Source organism: Psammomys obesus, unplaced genomic scaffold (genome assembly GCF_907164565.1).
Source record: "Psammomys obesus unplaced genomic scaffold, mPsaObe1.curated_primary_1811, whole genome shotgun sequence".
Taxonomy (NCBI): Eukaryota; Metazoa; Chordata; class Mammalia; order Rodentia; family Muridae; genus Psammomys; species Psammomys obesus.
Window position 1 is genome coordinate 19463012 of NW_026591598.1, and position 21454 is coordinate 19484465.

At 49.3% G+C, this 21454-nt stretch overlaps 1 protein-coding gene across 1 annotated transcript in view; it reads right to left on the reverse strand.

Annotated features, from left to right (window-relative positions):
* The window catches only part of Fhad1 (forkhead associated phosphopeptide binding domain 1), a 97110-nt gene that overhangs the window by 53439 nt on the left and 22217 nt on the right, over positions 1 to 21454 (reverse strand). The window contains exons 6-12 of the mRNA XM_055611447.1: positions 15034 to 15157; positions 13469 to 13599; positions 11162 to 11251; positions 9445 to 9549; positions 4640 to 4747; positions 2312 to 2395; positions 1079 to 1231 (exon numbers count right to left, since the gene is read on the reverse strand). Coding sequence (XP_055467422.1) covers positions 1079 to 1231; positions 2312 to 2395; positions 4640 to 4747; positions 9445 to 9549; positions 11162 to 11251; positions 13469 to 13599; positions 15034 to 15157 — 795 coding nt within the window. The remainder of the gene's footprint in view (positions 1 to 1078; positions 1232 to 2311; positions 2396 to 4639; positions 4748 to 9444; positions 9550 to 11161; positions 11252 to 13468; positions 13600 to 15033; positions 15158 to 21454) is intronic.

The window sequence follows — 21454 nt, forward strand, 5'->3', positions numbered from 1 at the left end:
TTTCTTTCTTTCTTTCTTTCTTTCTTTCTTTCTTTCTTTCTTTCTTTCTTTCTTTCTTTTTTTTTGGTGTGGCATCAGATTCAGGTCCTCTTGCTTGCACAGAAACCGTTTTTACCAACTGAGCCATCTCCCCAGCTGTGGTTTCTCTGTCTTACTTTTTTACAATCTAGAGCTGGGGACCTCCCAACATTGGGACAGTCATCTCTTTCTATCTCTGGGGAATTAATTAGTTTCAAGACATGGAAGCCAAAATGTGAGGAAGCTCAAGCCCTCTAGTAAGGGACGTGCAGTCGTATATCCTTCCGGGTACAATACCCAGCACAATGCACGTGATGGAGAAAGAAAGTCAAGAAGAACGTCTCAGAGTGGGGATGGGGTTCGGAGGTACAGTACTTGCCCACTGTGTACAAGGGCAGAGGGCCCATCCTTTGCACTCTGAAAGCAAACAGCCCACCCTAAACTTATCTGGTCCATGAACTGACACTGGGGGGGAGGGGTGTAGGCAGATCAGAGGTCAGCGTCAGGTCGTCTCAGTAAGTCTCCACATTACTTTAAGAAAGCTTTTCTCACGTTTGAGGTATGATCTCACGAAGCCCAGGCTGGCTTCAACCTTGCTGTGCAGCTGAGAATGACCTTGATCCTGGAGCCTCCACCTTCGTCTCTGATGCCAGCGTCTTTCACTGGACCTGGAGCTAGCCTGTTTGGCTAGACTAAGTGCCTCACTAGCCCCTGGGATCTTTCTGCTATTGCTTCCCCAAGCATTAGGGCTACAGGTGTGTGCTGGCCATCTTCTCCTGTGGGTGCTAAGGACTAGAACTCAGGACCTCATGCTTGTGAGGCAAGCATGTGCCCCGTCCCAGTAGGTGTTCAGTGTGGGTGACACTCGATCTGCAGATTCGGGACGTGGGACAGAGGGCTGACATCCCCTGGAAATATTCAGCCATCTTTTCCTGACCATATCAGCTTTCCCTGGGAGGCTATTTCGAATCTTAGACCGGAAAGCAGGGCAATTTTCTGACAGGTAGCGCGGGGGGGGGGGGGTATGGCAAGCTGCCTGTCAGGCTCTCTGAGAGGCTACCTGGCAGTTGTCCAGCAGCTCCCGAAGCCGCTCCACGTTCTCTGAGGTCTCCTCCTGCCTCAAGTTGCTTTGATGCGTCTCCTTTTGCAAGTTCCACTTCCTCTGCTGGAAGCTGAGGTTGTCCTCGGTGACCTGCATGATCCTCTCTATCAGCTGGCCAGGGGACAGAGAGGGAAGATGTCTCAGGAGAGCCTGCTCTGCGAGGCAGTGGCTGCAGAACGGCGGCACGAGCCCTGGCTCGCTGAGTGAGGTGGCAGGCCCCGAGATGCTGGCCCTCGAGGGTCGTGCCTCCTGTCACCAGGACAAGCTGACCAGGAACTGGGGTCACACTGTCTCTCTGAATTTCCTCCGGGTTCTTCCGAGCCTGTAGCAATGGCTCTTGACACTGAGGCTGCCTTCCCAGGCCAGCTTCTCCTGGACCTGCCTGCCAGTGTTTTTTCTGCGTGCGAGTACTGTGTGAGTGTATGTACTGTACGGTGCCTGTTTATGTGTGCACATGTGTGAGAGCATGCATTTGCGTGTGTGTGTGTGTGTGTACATGCATGTGATGCCAGAGGTCTCCACTCCTCAGGCGCCATCTACCTTGTTTTACTGAGACAGGGTATCTCACGGGCTTAGAACTTGCCAAGTAGGCTGATGCTGGCTGGCCGGAGAACCCCAAACCCCAGGGATCTGCTGGCCTATGCCTCCCCAGCACTGGGATGGCACACATGTAATGCCACACAGACATTTTTGTTTTATATGTGTTCTGGGGATTGAACTCAGGTCCTCATGCTTGCAAGGCAGGCACTTTACCAACTGAGCCATTTCTCCAGCCCCCGTGTGTGAACTTGTTGAACCCATTCTTGGCCACAAAGGGCTGACAAGATAACAAGGCAAGCACCACAGAGGCCTGTCTACACTTATCTTCCCCCTCTGGAAGGGATCAACTAAGGTATGTGGACCAAAGCCAGGCCACCCCTCCGCTCCCAGACTATCAGTGTGTGCCTGGTGGCCAGACGTGAGCCTGCCTGGCTGGACTTGATTTCCCAAGTAACATTTCAAGGGAGTTTAACCATCCTTCACTTCAAAAGCCAGGAAATCCCCTAAAATCAAAACAAATCTTTATGGTGTAGCGACAGTGTGAAAAATATGTGTCACTAACAAAAACAGAAGCATATGCTCTCAGGGTCTGGCATCCAGATCCCCGGAGACAGAAGCGAGTGAGTCACGTGGCCAGAGAGCCACACTAACCTGCTGGTCGGTGATGGGCTTATCACGGAACGGCTTCACTCTTCCGAAAGTGGCTTTGATGACCTGGCTTCTGAAGTGCTCCAGCTGTGGCACAGAGGGGGTGACAGGTCAGCAGGGGTTGCTGAGGCAGAGGCAAGGCTGAGCTGGCGCCTCCGCCTCTGGGTCCAGGCCACACACGTGAACGGTCCTTCAGGGTTGTGAAGCACTGGAGTGCAGAACCGAAGACAGAACAGCAGTAGGCCTCAAGGACTTCTTGGTGCCCTGCCTGACCCAGGCACACGGTCCCTGCACACATCAGGCCCTCCAAAGAGCCCCTGGTGATCAACTAATGGGGTGTCTGGGCCCAGGAGTGCCTTTTCTTAATTGCTAGGCTGTGAAATAAATATTGAGGCTGTCAGCTCAACTAAATTTGTATCAGCGTTGGTGCTGGGGAGCTGAGAAAGCACACTTCTGTCCCCAGATGCCTTGGACATCAGCTGTCCCAACTGTCCCTCTGTTCATTGTAATTTGCTTCCATGTTCCTGGAGCCAGCACAGTGCAGGCATGGAATGGGCACTCAGCGGGTGTTTGCTGGGCACTTGGATATGGAACATATAGGTCATGCCTGTAGCTGGTACCTCGACCCTCCCATGGGCTGAGGTTTTCAGCCGTGGGGGAGAGGGCATGGCCCTGTGTGTAAAGACTAGAACCCCAAGTCTAAGGCTCTGTCAGGAAGCAGAGGTTACAGAGCCTGGTTGAGAACTGGCTCCCATGCTGGCCCATGACCTGTGTCTGTGATCCACAGGACAGATGTGAACATTAAAGGTTAACATTTATCCTCAAGGGGACCCGGAAGGCCACCAGATGAAGTTCGAAGTCAAGGTGTCACCAGAACTCATAACTCTGGAAAACCACACATGGGACAGTGCCAAAGACCTTCAAGCCAGGAGCTCTAAGCTGTCCTCTGGTTTCATGGCCAAACCAAAGTCAAGCTATCCAAGGGGTTGGTTATGTCAGGGAGCCCTGCATGCTAGGGGTCCTGGTGCCCCTGGAGGGACCGTCTATGGGACAGTGAGACCGTCTATGGTGACAGGATGGTGTGCTGGGAGCTGGGGACACTGGACTGGGGCTGAGAAGAATGTCAGCTGGGCAGGGCCTTGAGGTAAAGGGACAGGCCAGGAGGAAGAAGGGAGAGGAAGGCTGATTCCCCTACCCTGGGAATCTATGCATAGTGCAGTCTCAGGATCCTGCATTCCAGCTTGGAGCTGAAATGAAGGCCTTTGGGCAAGGATCACAGGCCATGCCCTCAGTCAGGTGTATTTTGGGGTGGGGGGAAGAGAGCAAGCGAGAGGAAGGGGCAGCCCAGGGACACAGACTGGCATGTGGGATAGGACAAGGGACTGGGGACCTACTAGAGAAATAACAGGTGTGATGGGTTATTTGATGAAGAGCTCTGATCACTGTCCAATGATTGCACATCATTTGATGAGGAGCAAGCCTGGTCACATAACCTGGTTACAGCCTGGATGCTGGTAAATTAAAACCATTGTGGACTTGGTGCTGGGCAACGTGGGATTATGGTTCTTAGCCTTTGGGGGTCCACGGCCCCTCTGGGAGCCTGCTCAGTTGTACAGCAGAGCCTCCTCCCGGACACAGAAGCACACACCACTGTCTCGAGTACTGCCAGGTGGGGCGTCAGCGGGGTCTCCCTCAGATAATCTGGAGTAGTTGTCCTGAGGAGCTTAGGCCTCTGTTACTGGCTTCTCATTGGCTCTCTTCAGACCCTGTGTCAAGTCTTGTGGCATTTTATATGTCTTTATAAGTCTTGTGGCAGGGCTCTGTGCAATGGAAGGCCCATTGGCCCACCTTGGGCCAGAGCAATGGAAACCGGCACCTCTCACTCAGCCAGAGAAGGGCTCTCTTCCTGCCCTGGCCAGGATCCTCTCTGTCTAGCATGAACTTTGGACATTCCGGCTTACTTATTTAAAAAGAGGCGTTTCCTTACGGCCACTGAGAATCTGCTTGGGGGCTCCCTGGGGGGAGGAAAGACTAGGGGAAACGTCAGCACTGGAAACAGTAGGGAGAAACACTCCAGAGAGGGAAGGTGGGGTGGGAGCAGGGAGCTCTGGAGCAGGCTAGGCTGCTTGGCCAGGGCCTTGGATTCCAGCACACTGTTGGGGGTGGGGGGAGAATTTTCTAGCAGGACCGATACACAGAACAGCAGCACCTTCCTGTCTTAGCGTCACACCCCACTCTACCCCACCACACCCCGGCACCAAAATTGGCTTTGTGGGTGTAGGACACCCTGGGGCACACGGCCCAGCAAGGAAGGCCATGGAACGCTCCTACCTGGCCTACTGCCCTTTCCAAATTGATTTTAATGAGGGTCTCTCTGTTCCCCATTTCTTGCAGCTGAAGCAATTTCCTTCTGGAATCTTCCTGAAGCTTCTCTTCAACCTGAAAGGATGGCGAAAGCATGTGCTGGCTGCTGCTAGGGTAGTCACGAGACAGTCTGGGAGACCCCCTCTAGGACATTCTAACGGCTGCTGGGGGTCCCCGGGGCACACGCAGATAGCTGCGGCCACACGGCAGGAATCAAAAGGGAGTATGGTGTGGAAGTCTGCTTAAAGGCACCATCCTCTGGGAGCAAGGACCAGGCTCAGCCAGGTTAGCCTAGCCTGGGCCTGAATCCCAGTGCTGCCCCTAATAAGTCACGTGACGTCAGAGACTTATTTTGCTGGTCTGTGACTCAGTGTTTCATAGGGGAATGGGGATAATGTTTCTAGGGCTGCCTCGAGTTCCCGTGGGGTTAAGAGTGTTTGGAGAAGTGGCGGGATTTCATAAGGGCTCGGGTTAGCTGTCACTCATAAAGCTGGAAGATAAGCCACACACCATTATTCTGACACCCTAAGTAAACCTGTCCACAGGGGGCTTGGTAAGTATTGTCAGTGGGAATATTGGCCTGGCCATGTCAGCAGTTGGGACCACTCAGGGAGGCCAGCCGAGCAAGACTCTGAAAGAGCTGGAACTTGCAGAAGGCAGTTAAAGGGGGATAGGGGACAGGGGCGTGGCTACTTGATCCCTCCCTGTACGCCTGAGTGCGCTCAATGCTGCCCTCTGCTGGACATTGTGGCACATGCTGCATCTCTATTTACAACTACTTTTTTTTTTTTTTTCAAATTAGATGTTAATTAGATAGAATAGGCTTCTTGAGAGCACGTTACACAGGTATATAATGTATTCTCCCACACACCAGCTCCTTCCTCTTCCTGGCTTGTGTCTCCCCCTTCCATGGGGACCACGGCTGGAACGTGAATTAGAGGTATGTGTGGGTACTCCTCTAGTGGAAGGGGCTTCGCGCTGAAGCAGCCTCACAAGCCTCCTATTGGGGTCTGGAGAGGGATGTGCAAATACCACACACCCTAAACCCTTCCCAACTCTCTTCAGAGCCCTGTGGGGCAGCAAAGAGCCTCTCAGACTCGGGCTGCTTGAGAGGCCTTCCACGGCTGTGGTCTTCATGCTCTCCCTGCAGCTCTTCCTAGGTCTAAGAAGGCGGGACTTCCATGCCTGGCCTTGGGCTTGCTCTGCACCCCTCATCTTAGTGTTCTCCTCCCTGCTTCCCAGTCCAAAGCCCTAGAGCCAGCCTCAGTCACAGCCCAGCCCCACCCTGGCCCTCCAGGGTCCTGCCTGCCCTGTGCTGAGGAGCACATTTAGTCCTCAGAGGTCTCTACCCTGTACACAGCCTCAGGCTGGGCACTGAGGAGCTTTGGCTTAAGATTCATGGTGTCCTTGCCTCCAATTTATTTCCTTCTAGTGCATTCTTGAGGGTACTGGTGCAAGCCACCAGCTGGGAGCAGCGGTCTGGGCTGCCCGTACGGTAGCCACAGCCACGTCTGGCTATATGGGACATGTGCTTAGGGACACTGGGTTTTAAATTTACATCTTTGCTCAGTGGAGGGGGTGGATTTTCAATTGAATTTAAAAATAACATCTTATTTTTAAATACAAATATGGAGGAATTGAATTTTAAAACTAAGTTGATTTCAGTTTCAATAGTCACATACAGCTAGTGGCTGTGCCATTGTAACGAGTTCCGTAAACCAGGCCTCTGGCTTGGTTTTTGCCCCTTACCGAGCGGTGGTTTCACATAAACTATTCTGCTCTGAGACGCTTCCTCAGCCCTCACTCCCTCGTCTGTCAAATGGACACAACAGCTTCCAGATCACAGGGCGGGCTAGGGAACAGGCAGAGATGTCTGCCGCAATGCCAGATGAGCTCTGATTTTTACGCTCAGAACTGGGCCCCAACCCAGTGCAGTTGGTGCCTCAGTCAGAGGCCTCCGGAAGCTCCTCTCTGCGCCCAGTCCACAGCCCAGGCTCCGGGCTCAATGGCAAACAAAAACACCAACCAAAACCAGAATTAAACAAAACAGAGAAAGCCTAAGGGGCAAGAAGCCCACAGGAATGCGAACAAAGTAAGGAAACTGAACTCACCTCAGGAAAAGCTGAACATTTGCTTTGAGTCAAAGGAAAAGGAAATCTCAAAAAAAAAAAAAAAAAAAAAGGCAAGGGAAGACAGATACATAACAAATATCACTTAGAAAAAGTAAATATGTAGTAGTCTCACAGTCGGGAGACAATGGAAGGTCTACAGACTGCTGAAGGAACTCACTGTCAACAGAAAAGTCAGTGCACAGTCAAAATACGTTCTAGAAACACACATACGAGCGCGCGCACACACACACACACACACACACGCACACACACACGAGTGAGCGCGCGCTTGCATTCACACATACCCACATGCAAAAGCACCCCAAGGACCTTCATCATCACAAGAGCCTAAATCCTTCAGGATATATTTTGGGCAGAAGGAGGAGGATCCTGGATGGACACCCAGGGGTGTAGGGAAAAGCACGGCTTCTGTGGGTGTGAACACAGAATGTACAAAAGCACTCCGGCGGGATGCCTTTGGGGTGTCAGTGTGCAGGGTAGGTAGTGATGATTACATCCTGTGAGTCTGTGAAGCCCAAGTTAACTCTTTAGCATGAAGAGCTCATGTTGGTGGCTGTGGTGTCATCCACCCACGGACACTGGGTTTTGATAAGCCGAAAGTGCATGTTTAGAATAAACATGAAAAGACTATCAAAGTGAGTAAAAACTCAACTGCTACTGGATTTGGGGGTAGAGGTAATAGCTTCTGTGCTACTTTTACCTGATGAAGAGCCGAGTGAAAAAAATTACAAGGACGTACATACAGAAAAACTATCGGTGACGAGGGCATGGCACCACACGCCTTTAAACTGAGCACTCTGGAGAGCAGGTAACCACATCGTGTCCACAGTCAGAAACAGAGCAATGAATGCATGCTTGCCGCCCTCTGATGCTTGGTAATCACTGGCTTTCTCTACCCTAACAAGCTTTTTTTAAATGTGTGTGCATGGGTGCATGCAGGCATAGAAGAGTAAAGGTGCCTTGGAGGACAGAGCTGTTGGATATTCCACCAAGGAGAGCTGGAGTCTCGGGCGGTTGTGAGCCACCTGACACAGGTGCCAGGAACTGAACTCAGGTCCTCTGGAGGAGCCACAAGTACTCTTTACCTCTGAGGCATCTCTCTAGTTCCCGATTTCTCTCTGTTTATACAGTTTGGGGAACAATCTAGGGAATGGTCCCACCCACGGTGGGCTGGTTCTTCCCATACCGATTAACAATCAAGATAACCCCCACAGTCAAACTTGACCTAAACGACTCATGTGGGGACACTGTGGACCCAGCAGAATGTGTGTTGTTCTTGTAGGTACACGTGAAACAGGCAGATCACCAAGAAAACCCCAGTCCATACCAGGGACCTAAAATCACCCAGAGCAAGATCTCTGTATGCAGGGCAATGAAGCTAGAAACCAGTAACCAAAAGGCAGCCAAGAAGTCTTCATAGATTTAGATATCAGAAAATAACTCCAAAATGCACCATGTGTCGGAGAAGAATTGAGAGCAGGCATCGGAGAAGACTGGGTTCCGAGTAATAATGAAAAACATTCTAGAACTTGTCGGGTGCAGCTAAAGCCTCATTTAGAGGAAAATGTGTGGTCTAGAGAGCAGCTTGGTTCCATTACCATGACTACAATGATTCTGATGAAGAGAAAAGCCAAAGTTAACTAATTTTTTCGAGAGGGTATTTTGCAGAGTCAAGTCACATTGAGCCAAGTGGCTCAGCACATTTCCGAATGTTTCCTTTTTCATTGTCATGGCATGATTTTTACCTGCATTCATTCTTTATCAGGCAAATTTTACAGATAGGATGTAACTTATTTCTAAGTTTTTCTGGTCACTGTCACTTAAAAATATTAATTTTATTTTTATGTGTGTGTGTGTCCATTTAGCGCTGCTGGGAGATGCGTGGCTGTGGGGCTGTTTTCTGGGAGCATGGACAGCCTCTCAGGGGCTGTATCCTTGATAACTGACTCTCTTTCCTCAGCAGCCCTCAAACTGCCACTAGCTCCTCAGCTCGGGTGATACCTCATGATCCTCTCGCACAGCCATATTGAGATTTTGAGCATTTTTTATTGTTTTCCACTTTTTTTAATTTAAAAGAATTTTTAATTTATTTTAATTTTTATTATTTTAATTTATTTATTTTTGGTTGAGACAGGGTCCCTCGTTGAAGCTGGACCTCATCCCTTCTTCTAGATTGGCTGGTTAGAGGGCCCCTGGGATTTGCTTATCTCCATCCACCCCAGTGCTGGAATTATACATGCCACCACATTACGGATTTTACCTGGGTTCTGGGGCTCTAAACCCAGACTCTCAGGCTGGCATAGCAGACACTTTCCCCACTGAGCCGTCTCCCCAGCCCTGAATTTTATTGTATTGGCTTTTAGTTTATTTTATTTAGATAGCTCTGTGCGGTTGCCACCCACGGAAGTGGATGCCACGGTTCCCAGGATAGGACGGCAACAGGGGACCCACGAGGATGCGCGGGGTGGGGGTGAGGAGCGAGTCTCACTGAGATAAACAGGGAACCGGTTCGCTCTGCGCATCTTGCTCCTGTCCTGGAGGAGCGGAGGATGCTGGCCTTGGCCACGCGGCGGCGCTGCGCCGGGAGCGCCCTGTCTCCTGCGGTCACCGACACACGCCGGCTTCCTTAAACTCACGCACCTTGCTCTTTTCTCGTAGCGTCTTGGAGATGGTGTTCTGACTGGTGTAGTTCTTCTTCAGCTCCTCTCTGAGCTTCTTCACTTCTTTCTCCATGTCTTGCATTTGCTGAAAAAATAAAAAAAAAAAAAAAGCAACCACAGAGACTTCAAGTTTCACTAGGTGTAGCGAGTGAAAGGAGGGGTCCCCTTCCCCCGACTCCCTTATTTCTGGGGCTCATTCAGGCAGGGTCCATTCCAGCCAGCTAAGCTCTTTCTCTGCTCTACATTTGCAGCAAAGTAGACCTCTCCCCACCCTACCCCCCACTAATATATTCAATGTGCTTTGTAAAGGAAAAGAATTAATTTCTTTGAAAACAAAACAAACGGCAGAAGGGTTTGGGAGGATGGCTCAGCGGTTCCGTGTTTGCTCTGCAAGTATGAAGACTGGACTCGAACCCCCAGAACCCAAGTAAAAGCCTGGTGTGTGGTGACAGGTCTGTAATTCCAGCGTCAGAAGGCAGAGACAGGGCCTGCCAATCAAACCCAGAGCAAGATGGCTGGGGACAGGAGCCATGGGGGGAGGGAGCTCCTGGTTTGACTGAGAGGTCCTGTCTCTGTGAATAAGGTGAGAAAGAGTGATGGGCACAATTCTCCATCAACCTCTTATGGTCTACACACACACACACACACACACACACACACACACACACACACACCACACACACACACCCCTCCCAGTATGTGCATGCCACACACAGATGTAGACAACTGGAAAAATTCAAATAAATAGATAGATAGATAGATAGATAGATAGATAGATAGATAGATAGATAGATAAATATCATCCTGAATCCTGGATTAAGTACTACAAGATACCCATCAACTCATTAGGATCAACTAGTTTAGATTAACTAACATAAGGATTATTGAGAAAACAGAAGAGTCAGATTGTCTTTTTTTTTTTTAATTATATTTGAGGCATAGAGAAAAGTTGCAGAGGAGCACATCTCTTCATGTCTAAGGAGCTGAGCCTCCTGGAGGATGGAAACTATTTAGCCAGTGATATGCAAGAGGGCCTGAAACATGGAAATAAAGATCGTATTTTCATTGCAAAGTTTTTAGAGGTTTATTTTTAATGGTGTGTGTGAGTATGAGCATATACGTGCCTGTGCGTGTGTGCCTGGGGGTGTGTGCCCTTGGATGTCCAGGAAAGAGCACCAGATACCCTGAAACTGGAATTACAGGTGATAGAAACCGAGCTCAGGTCTTCTACAAGAACATTCCTAACTGTTGAACCATCCTTTGCAGGTGTTTTTCTGGATGCCTTCTCTCTAAAGCAAACAGCAGACTTTCTCTTTCTTTCACTTTTACTCAGTGATATAAAATCTCTTGTTAAAAACACAGAGTATATTTGTGTTCAAAACACTGCCTGTGGCCATGGCCACATTTAAGATGGTGGAACTTAGGTTTAGGTTAACCTAGGTCCAAGGCAAGGAGCTTGGATGAATTATTATAGCATTGGGTGTGCTCTCCCAGCCCTGTTCCTGCTCACTCCCAGGGGAAACCCGTGAGAAAAACAGACCCAATCGGTCGGGGAATCCTGGAGGGTGTTCTATGGCTTTCTCCAACCAGCAGAGCCAGGACCTTATGCTTGGGGAAAGTCGTGGGTCCCAGCAAGGATGTCAAGGTCAGGGTGTGTGTCTCTGAGGTGTGCTTACTGATGAGGACAGTGAACTCACGCTTTTGCAGAGCTTCAACTCTTTCTCCTGAGCCTCCCGCTGCTCCTTCTGAGCCTCTTCCTTCCTTAGCTCTTCTTTCAGCATGGAACACTAAGCAAAGAAAGAGTCCAAGGCTGATAGTGTGGAGGTATCTGGGGGAGGGTGTTCCCAGGGCCCTGAGAGCACTGTGTGCTGTTTCTAAACCAATTGCACACCCACATTCCAGCAGGGGAGACAGCTGGTATCTGACGAGCACACAGATGCCTCAGGGTCTCTGGGTTCCTGCCTCTCTCAAGATCTGAGATCTAAATTCCTTTTCAGAAGCCAGCAATCTGAATCATGAGGAAAACTCGTCTTCGAAGAGCTGAGCGAAGGAACAGGTGTGGGGTGCCACAGGGAACCTGGGTGGCTCTCGGGGCCGAATCCCGTGACCTCTTAGGATGTGAACACTTGGCAGTAGGAGGGAATGGCAACTCTCCTTCTAGACAGGGACCGGGCAGCAGGCAGAAGGAGCGTGAAGAGGTGCCCTTTGTCCCACTGTTGTAATTGACGTTAAAATTTACTACTAATTATCTTTTAGTAAAGTTGCAGTTAGTCCTAAACAGCTGTATAGAAATCACCACACGAGACTGGGATTTATTTAATTAACCTAGAGCACAATGCTGGGCAATGGCTGTTCCATCCTAAACCTCCAAGCCCACGTAGTTTCTACCATTCATATTTCCCAAATTATACTTGTTTTTAGTGATATATTAGGTCCAATCCGTCTCTCCATGCATTCCAAGACCTTTCCTCCAGCCTCTCCTCCCCCAGCCTCTCTCCCCTCTGCCTCCCATTCTTTCCTCTCCATTGCTCAACATTGTGGCTGGTTGTTTTATTTTGGCATGTTTACCCAAAGTTGAGACAGGTGATGCTTAGAATAAATATCACAATGCAAGGTCCGGATTGAAACCAGAGAGTGGGGGAAAGAAATCAGCATTTGAATGAACAAGGGTAAGACGTATACATTCCAAAAGAACATGATACCAACATCCCACCTTGTGATTCCAATTCAGAATGTGTGTTTAGTTTTAACTGCCAACTCCACAGAACCTAGAATCACCTTGGAAGGGTGTGAAGAATTATCTTATCGGTATTAGGTTGCCCCATGTGCATGTCTATGAGGGATTGTTATGATTCTTAACTGGTGTGGGAAGACCCAAGCCCATTGTGGGTGGCCCCATTCCCTAGGCAAGGGGTCCTGAACAGTGTGAGGGCAGAGAAAGAAAGCTGATGATAAGCAAGCAGGGCCCTGTGGGATTGCTCTCCCTCTACACTTGACTGTGGACATGATGGGGGAGTGTCAGGATGTTTTATCTCAGCAAAAGAAATGAAACTGGAGCAGAATACACTCTAAAGCCAGTGGCTGTTGGTGAATTTGAAGGCTTAAGTACCTCCATCACTGTCGTCTTAGTGTGATGGGTTAAAGCTGAATTGTCCGCTCTGGACTCATATGTTTAAACACTTGGTTCCCAACTGGTGACATGGTTTTGAAAGGTTGTAGAACCTTCAGGTGGAACCTTTCTAGTGGAAGTGTGTCACTGGGGGTGGGCTTTGAGATTTGACAGCCCAGCCTTCCTTTCTGTCTGCCCTCTGCTTCATGAGGGGGTTATGTGCGTGTCACCCCAGCTCAGGTCCTCATGTTTGCAACAGCAGGTACTTTATCCCCCAAGACTCCTAATATTTTTTGGAAACAGTCTCATGTAACACAGGCCAGCCTTGAACTCTGGATCTTACAGCCTCAGCCGCCCCAGTGGTAGGATTATGGCATATATATCATACAGACATGTTTGCTGAGTTAGAATCTGTATTGTGCTAATTCTGAGCCTGATGCAAACTGTTCTTTGTAAAGCTGCAGGGAGGGGGCTGGAGCCATGGCTCAGTGCTTAAGACCACTCGCTGTTCTTCCAGAAGACCCAAGCTCAGTTCCCAGTGTCCACAAGGCAGCTCACAAATACCTTAACTCCAGCTAAAGAGGATCTTGTGCCCTCTGGTGGCCTCCACAGGTGTTGCACTCACATGCACACAACCATGCACAGGCACACACAATTAAAAAGAAAATAAATCTTAGCAGAAAAGAAAAACTGTGGGAAACTTGGCTCTCTATTTCGTCTTTCTAGGAGGGCACTTTAGGATTTAGTCTTTGGGCAATTCTTCCTTATGTCCCTGGACCCCCACACGGTGGGAGGAGGCTGTGACTTTCCAAGGGAAGGTTCAAAGAGAAGTGAAGAGGGAAGTAGGTCCTTCTTACTGAGCACTGAGGAGGTAGGTGGTGACCCTGATACTCACTCTGGAGCCCAGGGTTTCCAACTGGTACTCCTTCTCGTTGATCTGGTTCTTCAGTTGACTGACCTCCTCCTTCAGCTGCTGGACTTGCTCATTCCGAGCTGTCACGTCCTTCTGTAATGATGTCACTATCCCTGTTTCAAACAAAGGAGAGACAGAGAGCAAAGACATGGGAGGAGTACTGTCATAGCTACTATTAATCAGCCACTAAGGATGCCCCTGGGTCTGAGGAACATGGTGGCTACAAGGACCCCAGGGGCTGGAATGGGGCTGAGACCATGTTGTGTGGTCGTTTCTTCCACACAGACACTGCCTGTGGGAGGGGAGAAATGCTCCTCCTGTGAACTGCTAAGCTCGGGACTGATATTTGACTTGTCTTCAATCTCTCTCCACCATGTTTTTTTGTTTGTCTTTATTTTCTGAGACAGGATTTCTCTGTATAGCATTGGCTGTCTGGGAACAGACTAGGCCAAGTTGGGCTCGAACTTAGAGAGATCCACCTGCCTCTAACTCCTGAGTGCTGGGATTCAAGGTATGCGCCACCACCACCCATCCACCATGTTTGTTTTTAAATAGTGTCTCATCAGTCATCTAGACTGGCTATCCAGTGAGTTCTGGGATCCTCCTGTCTCCAGCTCTCCAGCACTGGGATTACAAGTCGGCACCACTGTGCCTGAATTTTTACATGAGTTCTGGGGCTTGGGTCCTCTTGCTTGTGTGGCAAGGACTTTATGGCTGAGCTGTTTCCCCAGGCCTCTGTTTCCAAATTCTTGACACTCCTCCCTCTTTTTCTCCTAATGCCTCTATCCTTTTCTGGTCTGTTAGATACATTGTTCTCCCCTTCAAATATCCCAGTGGCTTCCCAGCACCCTTGGAAGACAATCTCTCCTGAGATCTGGCCTGGTCTTCTCACCTGTCCCCCATCTCTCTCACAATCCCTTTTCCCCTAAGGCACACACACCTGTTGCTCCTTCAGCAGAGCTACCTGGTCCCTACCTCAGGATGTTAGCACACTGCTAGCAGCACACTGTTCCCACAGGGTTCCTCCTGTAGGCACACGTGCCGCCCTCTCCTCCCTCCTGAAGCCCTTCACACGCTGCCCTGTTTTATTTCCTCCACAGCATAACTCTGTCCCTCAGACTTGCTTGCTTACTTACCTATTTGCCTATCATTGTCTCACCCTCAGCCATATCCAAGCCCGGAATTTAGGAACTGATTATGACTTGTTCAAGGCTCTCCTCCCAGAGCCCTAAACCAAAGCCAGCAGTGGTCAGTAAATGTGACATATGGCTGGGTGGATGGATGGATCCAGGCTAAGTAATCTCTGTGGCTGGCAAGGTGGCCCATGTTGACTGTCCCCCTTCCCACATTCTTCAGTGGCTGGTGAGCACACTTCTGGGGAAGACACCCTGTCACCAACAGAATGGCCCGAGGGCTGCTGAGAGAGAACTCTGAGTTTCTGTCCAAGCCAGGGAGCAAAGTTTGGTAGTTGATTGGTGATGTCTGCCAGGGCCAGGAGAACGGGTGGCAGGGTAGTGTCTCCTAAGCTTAACTCCAGAGGAGATTACCTGATGTGATGGCATGGTCTCTCTTTAAGTTCTCGCCTTCATTCTTCAGGGATGCAATTTCTGAGTTGCGCTCTGCCAGGGTCTGAGACAGCATCTGGCTATAGTTTTTCTGAAGGGCGCTGATCTATGGGGAGGGGACAGCACAAGGTCAGAGGGCACCAGCCCAGGTCTAAGATCATGGATAGTCCCCAGACCTGTGCAGAGATCCTGAGCTGTCGCAGGATCTTGTCTGGGTGATGACAAAGGTGCTGAGGCCCAGCTGCAGCAGGCATGCCTGCCTCCTTAATGCGCATTCTCGTGTCATTGGAACTCTCAGCTGTCACAGACCAGCCCTGAGGTTTCCCACCAGGCATCAGTGGCTAGGCAGGGGTCAAGCAGAGTTCAAGGGAAGGGCACAGGTGGTAACCTTAATTCCCTTGGATGACAATGGACCCTCTAGAAGACATGATTAGCTATGGATGTGACCTGACACAAAATCAGAGGCTTACTCAAACCACTATGGGTTTTAAAAACAATTTTATTTGGGGGTGGTGGTGGTCATGAACACACCACAGTGCACATGTGGAGGCCAAAGGGCAATATTTTAACCTCTGGGTCCCAGGGATTAAACTCAGGTAGTCAAGGCTTGAGGCAAGCACCTTTGCTGTCAGTGACTTATTATCATTATTTTATTGTGATTTTTTAATAGTGTAGTTCTTACAGATGAATTTTGTCCATGACACGGTTGGGTTGCTATGTCACAAAGCTGGACACACCTTCCAGTACTCTAGACGCATTCACAGAGCTGGCTCCTTCCACTGAGCGTCACAGCACCCTGGAGGACACCCCCACACACTTCCCATTTCACAAATGAGGAAGCCCAAAACAGGACAGCTGGGGCTGCCTGCTCAGGGCCTCGTGGCTAGCTAGCCTGGGGTGGGGCTTTCTTCAAGCCCAGCCTGCAGGTGCCTGGCTCTCCATCTATCACTAGGCCGTAGGGATTGGTGCTAAAAACTGGAGTCTGGGGACGAGAAAGACGTCTCAGTTGGTAAAGTGAGGTACACAGCAGGTAAGCATGAGGACCTGAGAACAGAGCTCCAGAACCCACATCACAAAGCCTGGTTTAGTGATAAGCGGTAAGTGCCCATTTCTCAGCACTGGGGGATGGGGCAGGTGGTCTCTGAAGCTCACTGGCCAGCCAGTTTAGTTGGACCATGATCTTCAGGCTCATTAAGAGACCCTGCCAAAAAGTAAGAGTGGAGAGCTACTGGGAAAAAAGATACCTGAGACGGGCATAGTAGCACACACCTTTCCTCCCAGCACTCAGGGGGTCCAGCCAGGTCTACAAAAAGAGTTCTGGGACAGGTAAGGCTATACAGAGAAACCCTGTCTTGATAAACCAGATTGGGGTGGGGGTGGAGAGAAACCTGGCTTCAGCCCTTGGCCTCTGTATGTACACACCTGCACCCACACAAAGACATACACACTCCTACATTAACATCACACACACACACACACACACACACACACACGGGGGGGCAGGCAGAGAGATAGAAAGGCAGAGACACAGAGACAGCAACAGCTGGAGTCTATACTGTGCAGCCTGTCTACTCTCTAGTCCCTGCCATGTCCAGGCTATGCTGGCCTAGGAAAGACCCTAGGTCCTGTCTTTCTCTCTCTTTCTCTGGCTGGCCTGGAACTCCAGGCTGGCTTCAAACTCACAGAGCTCTGCCTGCCTCTGCCTCTCCCAAGTGCTGGGACTAAAGGTGTGCGCCACCATGCCACTCCTGGCCCTGCCTTAGCCTGTAATTCTGTGAGCGTGGTCATGCTAGCCCCGACTTTTCAGGGCTACGGAGAGGTTTTATAAGCTGACAGCACCCCAGACAATGTTGGCTGCACCACAAACAGATGTTAGTTATGCCTGTGTGATTATCCTGTGCTGTGTTTTGGCTTTGGATTTCTGGCTGCTTTGGGGGACTATAATAGTTTTTTGTGTGTGCCCGGAAATCCTGTGTAGACAAACTTAACTACCGGGTGACTACTGACTGTCATGCCCTGTCACAGGCCTGGCATGAAAAGACAAAGGGTGAGTCCTGCCCCACCCAGATAATTCAGGGGACAGACAGGCACGCAGGCGCGCAGACACGCAGGCACGCATACTCGCACCTACACCTCACTGCCAGTTGGTGCCCACAGGCTTGTATTGGGTTTCCCTCTGTGCCTGATTAAAAAGCCTTGGTACAATCAACAGGGGGATCCTAGTCATAAAGAAAAATGAAATTGCAGGAAATTGGATGGACCTGGAAACCATTATATTAAGAGAGGTATCCTAGCCTGGTCTCAGAAAGACAAACAGCATTTGTCATTTCTCGTATGTGGATCTTTGCTTCTTTCTTTTTCTCTCTCTTTCTTTCTTTCCTTCCTTCCTTCCTTTTTCTTTCTTTCTTTTCTTTCTTTCTTTCTTTCTTTCTTTCTTTCTTTCTTTCTTTCTTTCTATCTTTCTTTCTCTCTCTCTCTCTCTTTCTTCTTTCTTCCTTCTTTTCCTTCCTTCCTTCCTTCCTTCCTTCCTTCCTTCCTTCCTTCCTTCCTTTCTTTCTTTCTTTCTTTCTTTCTTTCTTTCTTTGTTTTTGTGTTTTGAGACAGGGTTTCTCTGTATAGCCCTGGCTGTCCTAGAGCTCGTTCTGTAGACTAGGCTGGCCTTGAACTCACAGAGATTCACCTGCTTCTGTTTCCCGAGTGCAGGGATTAAAGGTGTGTGCTACTACTGCCTTGGCTAGCTTATTTTTTTGTTTGTTTGTTTTATTTTTGTTTTTTGAGACAGGGTTCCTCTGTGTCGCTTGGGCTGTTCTGGACTCGCTTTGTAGACCAGGCTGCCAGAGAGATCCATCTACCTCTGCGCCTCCCCACCCCCTCAAATGCTAGGATTACAAGCGTGAGCCATTGTGCCTGGCTTAATTATTTTTTTTTTTAATATGCACTATCTATGTGGAAGTCGGGAAAGATAAATTCCAGGAAACTAGAAAGGAGCCACGAGAGAGTAAAGGTTAGTATCAGCAGAAGATGACCGAATAACTAAATCTCAGTGAATGTTCACTGTAGTTCATTTAAACCCTCCCAAAGCCATGACTGGTTGGATTAGACCAGTCATGGGAAGCCCTAAGTGCCTCACAGGCTGTTAGGCACTGCTGTCCCAGTTCACTGCTCAGTTGTAGACAATGCTGCTGAAAGTGCTGAGGTATTGTTTCTTTACACTGTTAACAATTTCCATGAGTTTCGTTTGGATCTTGATGCTTTTTATCTTCTGTTATCATCATCTCCTCCTCCTCTTCTTCTTAGAAAGATTTATTATGTATACAATATTCTGCTTTCATGCCAGAAGAGGGCACTAGATCTCATCATAGATGGTTGTGAGCCACCAGGTGGGTGCTGGGAATTGAACTCAGGACCTCTGGAAGAACAGCCAGTGCTCTTAACCTCTGAGCCATCTCTCTAGCCTCCCCTACTCCCCCCTTAATTCTTATTACATGAATTTAAATCTCTTTTACTTTTCAGTAGTTCTTATGTAAATCTAAATCTTCTAATAAAAATTTTAAATAATAACAAAAAAGCTAGAGAGGGTAGATGCCAGTGTGTGTGTGTTTGTGGTGGGGCCACAGATTGTGTCCCTCAACATCCTTGGAGCTACACACCTGAATGTGTGCTTTGGAAACCACGGATAAAAAAAGCTCACCTCTTCCTGCTCACTTTAAAAGACACCTGCAACTAAAAATAAATGTTTCTAGGGGCTCTAACCATGCAGAGATGGCTCAGTGGGTAAGAGTGCTCGCTGCTCAAGCACAAAGATCAGAGTTTGGATCCCAGCAGTCAGATAACAATCAAACAACAGTGTCACCACACAAGCCGGTAGGCCAAGTCCTAGGTGGGGGTGGGGCAGAGATAGAGGGGTGGCTGGGGCTTGCTCCAGGCTCACTGAGAGATTCTGATCCTGTCTCGGAAACACGTGCAGGCAATACACTACACACATTCAAAAACAAACAAAAAAATAAACATTTCTAATTCTTAGCCTAAGTCTTTCTTGTGCAGCACATCAAAGGCGTTCTGTAGAGACAAGCCTGGGGCAGGCATTGGAAGGGAGTTCAGGTCATCAGACAGAAAAACTTCAATCAAGCACCCTAGGCCCTAGGGCCTCAAATTGCAAACGGTTTTTCAGACACCTTCACAGCCTTCATTACCTAAATAAATATCCAGATTGTCTGTCACTGGCACAAACCCCAGGATTATTTATTGCCTGGTTAGGCTGCTTAATAAATCGGGTGTTGGATCATAAGGAAGTTAACCGCGCCGGAAAGAGTGATTGCACACAGGTAATGACGAGCCTGCTAACTAGCATGAGCGAGGGAGCTGAGTGTGTTCAAGTGGTGTGGTGGCAGATGAAGGAGCTTTGAGAGAGGGTCTCCTTCCAGGGGGCCCTCGATAGCACATAAAGTAATCAGAGCCATTATTCAGCCTGACACACAGCTTCTGCTTCTGCTGGAGGGTTCTCCTGGCCATAGAACGGTTTGGAAGCCGACAAGACTTGGTCGGATTTCAATCCACCACATCTTTGAGTTCAGATATGCTGTGACAAGACACCTGACAGAAACAGCTTCAGGAAGGGAGAGCTTTTTGGGGGCTCCCCATTTTGAGGGTACGGTCCATGCTGGCAGCAGCAGCTTCAGGCAGCTGGTCACATCACATCACATCTGCCATCAGGAAGCAGAGAACCACGAATGCTGGCTGGTGCCTGGCTGGCTGGTGCCCGGCTGGCTTTCTCCCTTCTGTTCGGTCCAGGATGCCAGCCCATGGCATGGAGCCATCCCCAGTGAGGGTGGATCTTTCTCTCCACACAGTCCCTCACAGGCCTGCCCACGTTTGTCTCCTAGACGGTCTGGTCAGGTTGACAATCTTCATAATGTCACGGGCCTTGTCATGAAATGGGGGATGGCTCAGTGGGCAAAGGCACTTGCCACCAAGACTGATGACCAGAGTTCTATCCCTGGGATCAAGTTGGGGGAGAGAGCCAACTCCTGCAAGTTGACCTTTGAATGCCACATGTGTGCTGTGGCGTGTGCATGCGCACATGCACACACACACACACACACACACACACACACACACACACACCTAAAATAAAACACCCCTTTCGGTTATAACGGAAACTACATGAGTTTGATAAAAGAGTGTGGCTGTTTCTAGATTGTTTCCAAATACGTCTAGATGTTACCAGCTACTTGAAACAACTCTCAAATTGTGGCCTGCTGCCACCTGGTCAAATATGGGTGCGTACCCATCCCAGCCAGTTTCCTCCCTCCCTCCCTCCTTTCTTTTTTTTTTTTTTTTTTTTAGAGCTTTTTTAAAATTCATTTTTATTTTATATGCATTGGTGTTTTACCTGCATGTATGTCTGTGTGTGGGGTGTCAGATCTTGGAGTTACAGACAGTTGTGAGCTGCCATGTGGGTGCTGGGAATTGAACCTGGGTCCTCTGGAAGAGCAGTCAGTGCTCTTAACCGCTGATCTCTCTCTCTCTCTCTCTCCCCCCCTTCCTCCCTGATTTGTTGGGACAGGGTTTCTCTGTGTAGCTGGCTGTCCTGGAACTCCCTCTGTAGACCAGGCTGGCCGTGAACTCAGAGACCCGCCCGCTGAGTGCTGGGATTAAAGAAAGCTGCACACCATCACCGCCCGCCTTAGTTTGACCCCTTTGGCTGTGATAAACGTCATGACCAGAAACAACTTGGAAAGGAAAGGGAGTATTTCATTTTACAGTTTGTAGTCTATCGTGCGGTCAGGCAGGACCTCCAGGCAGGACGCTGGAGGCAGGAGCTGAGGCGGAGGCCACAGTGGTGCCGCTCACTCACTTCTCTCCATGGCTGGCTCAGCCTGCTTTCTCACAGAACCCAGGACCACCAGCCCAGGGATGGCTCTGCCACCGTGAGCTGGGCCCTCTCACCTCGATCATTAATCGTTTACGTTCAAAACCAATGTGGTCACTCCTTATCATTACTTTTTGGGCCCTATTTTTTAGGAGGCATCGACCGTAACTTTTGAGACAGGGTTTCTTACTGGGATCTGGGGCTTGCCTCTTTGGATAGCCTGGCTAGCTGAGGAGTCCTAACGTCTGTCTCTACAAGTCTGTACCACCATACCTTGCTTATTTTAAATATTTTTCCATTAAAAATGTTTTTGAGAATTTCACACATGACTACCGCATTTGTATCATTTCTACCTCTTCCTCCTCCTTCAGCTCCTCCCATGTTCCATTCCCTCTCAAATTTATGCTTCTTCATGTTACATCTATCCACATATATACACACACATCATATACTATAAATTATCCCATAGTCACACACACACACACACACACACACACACACACACACACACACACACACACACACACACAC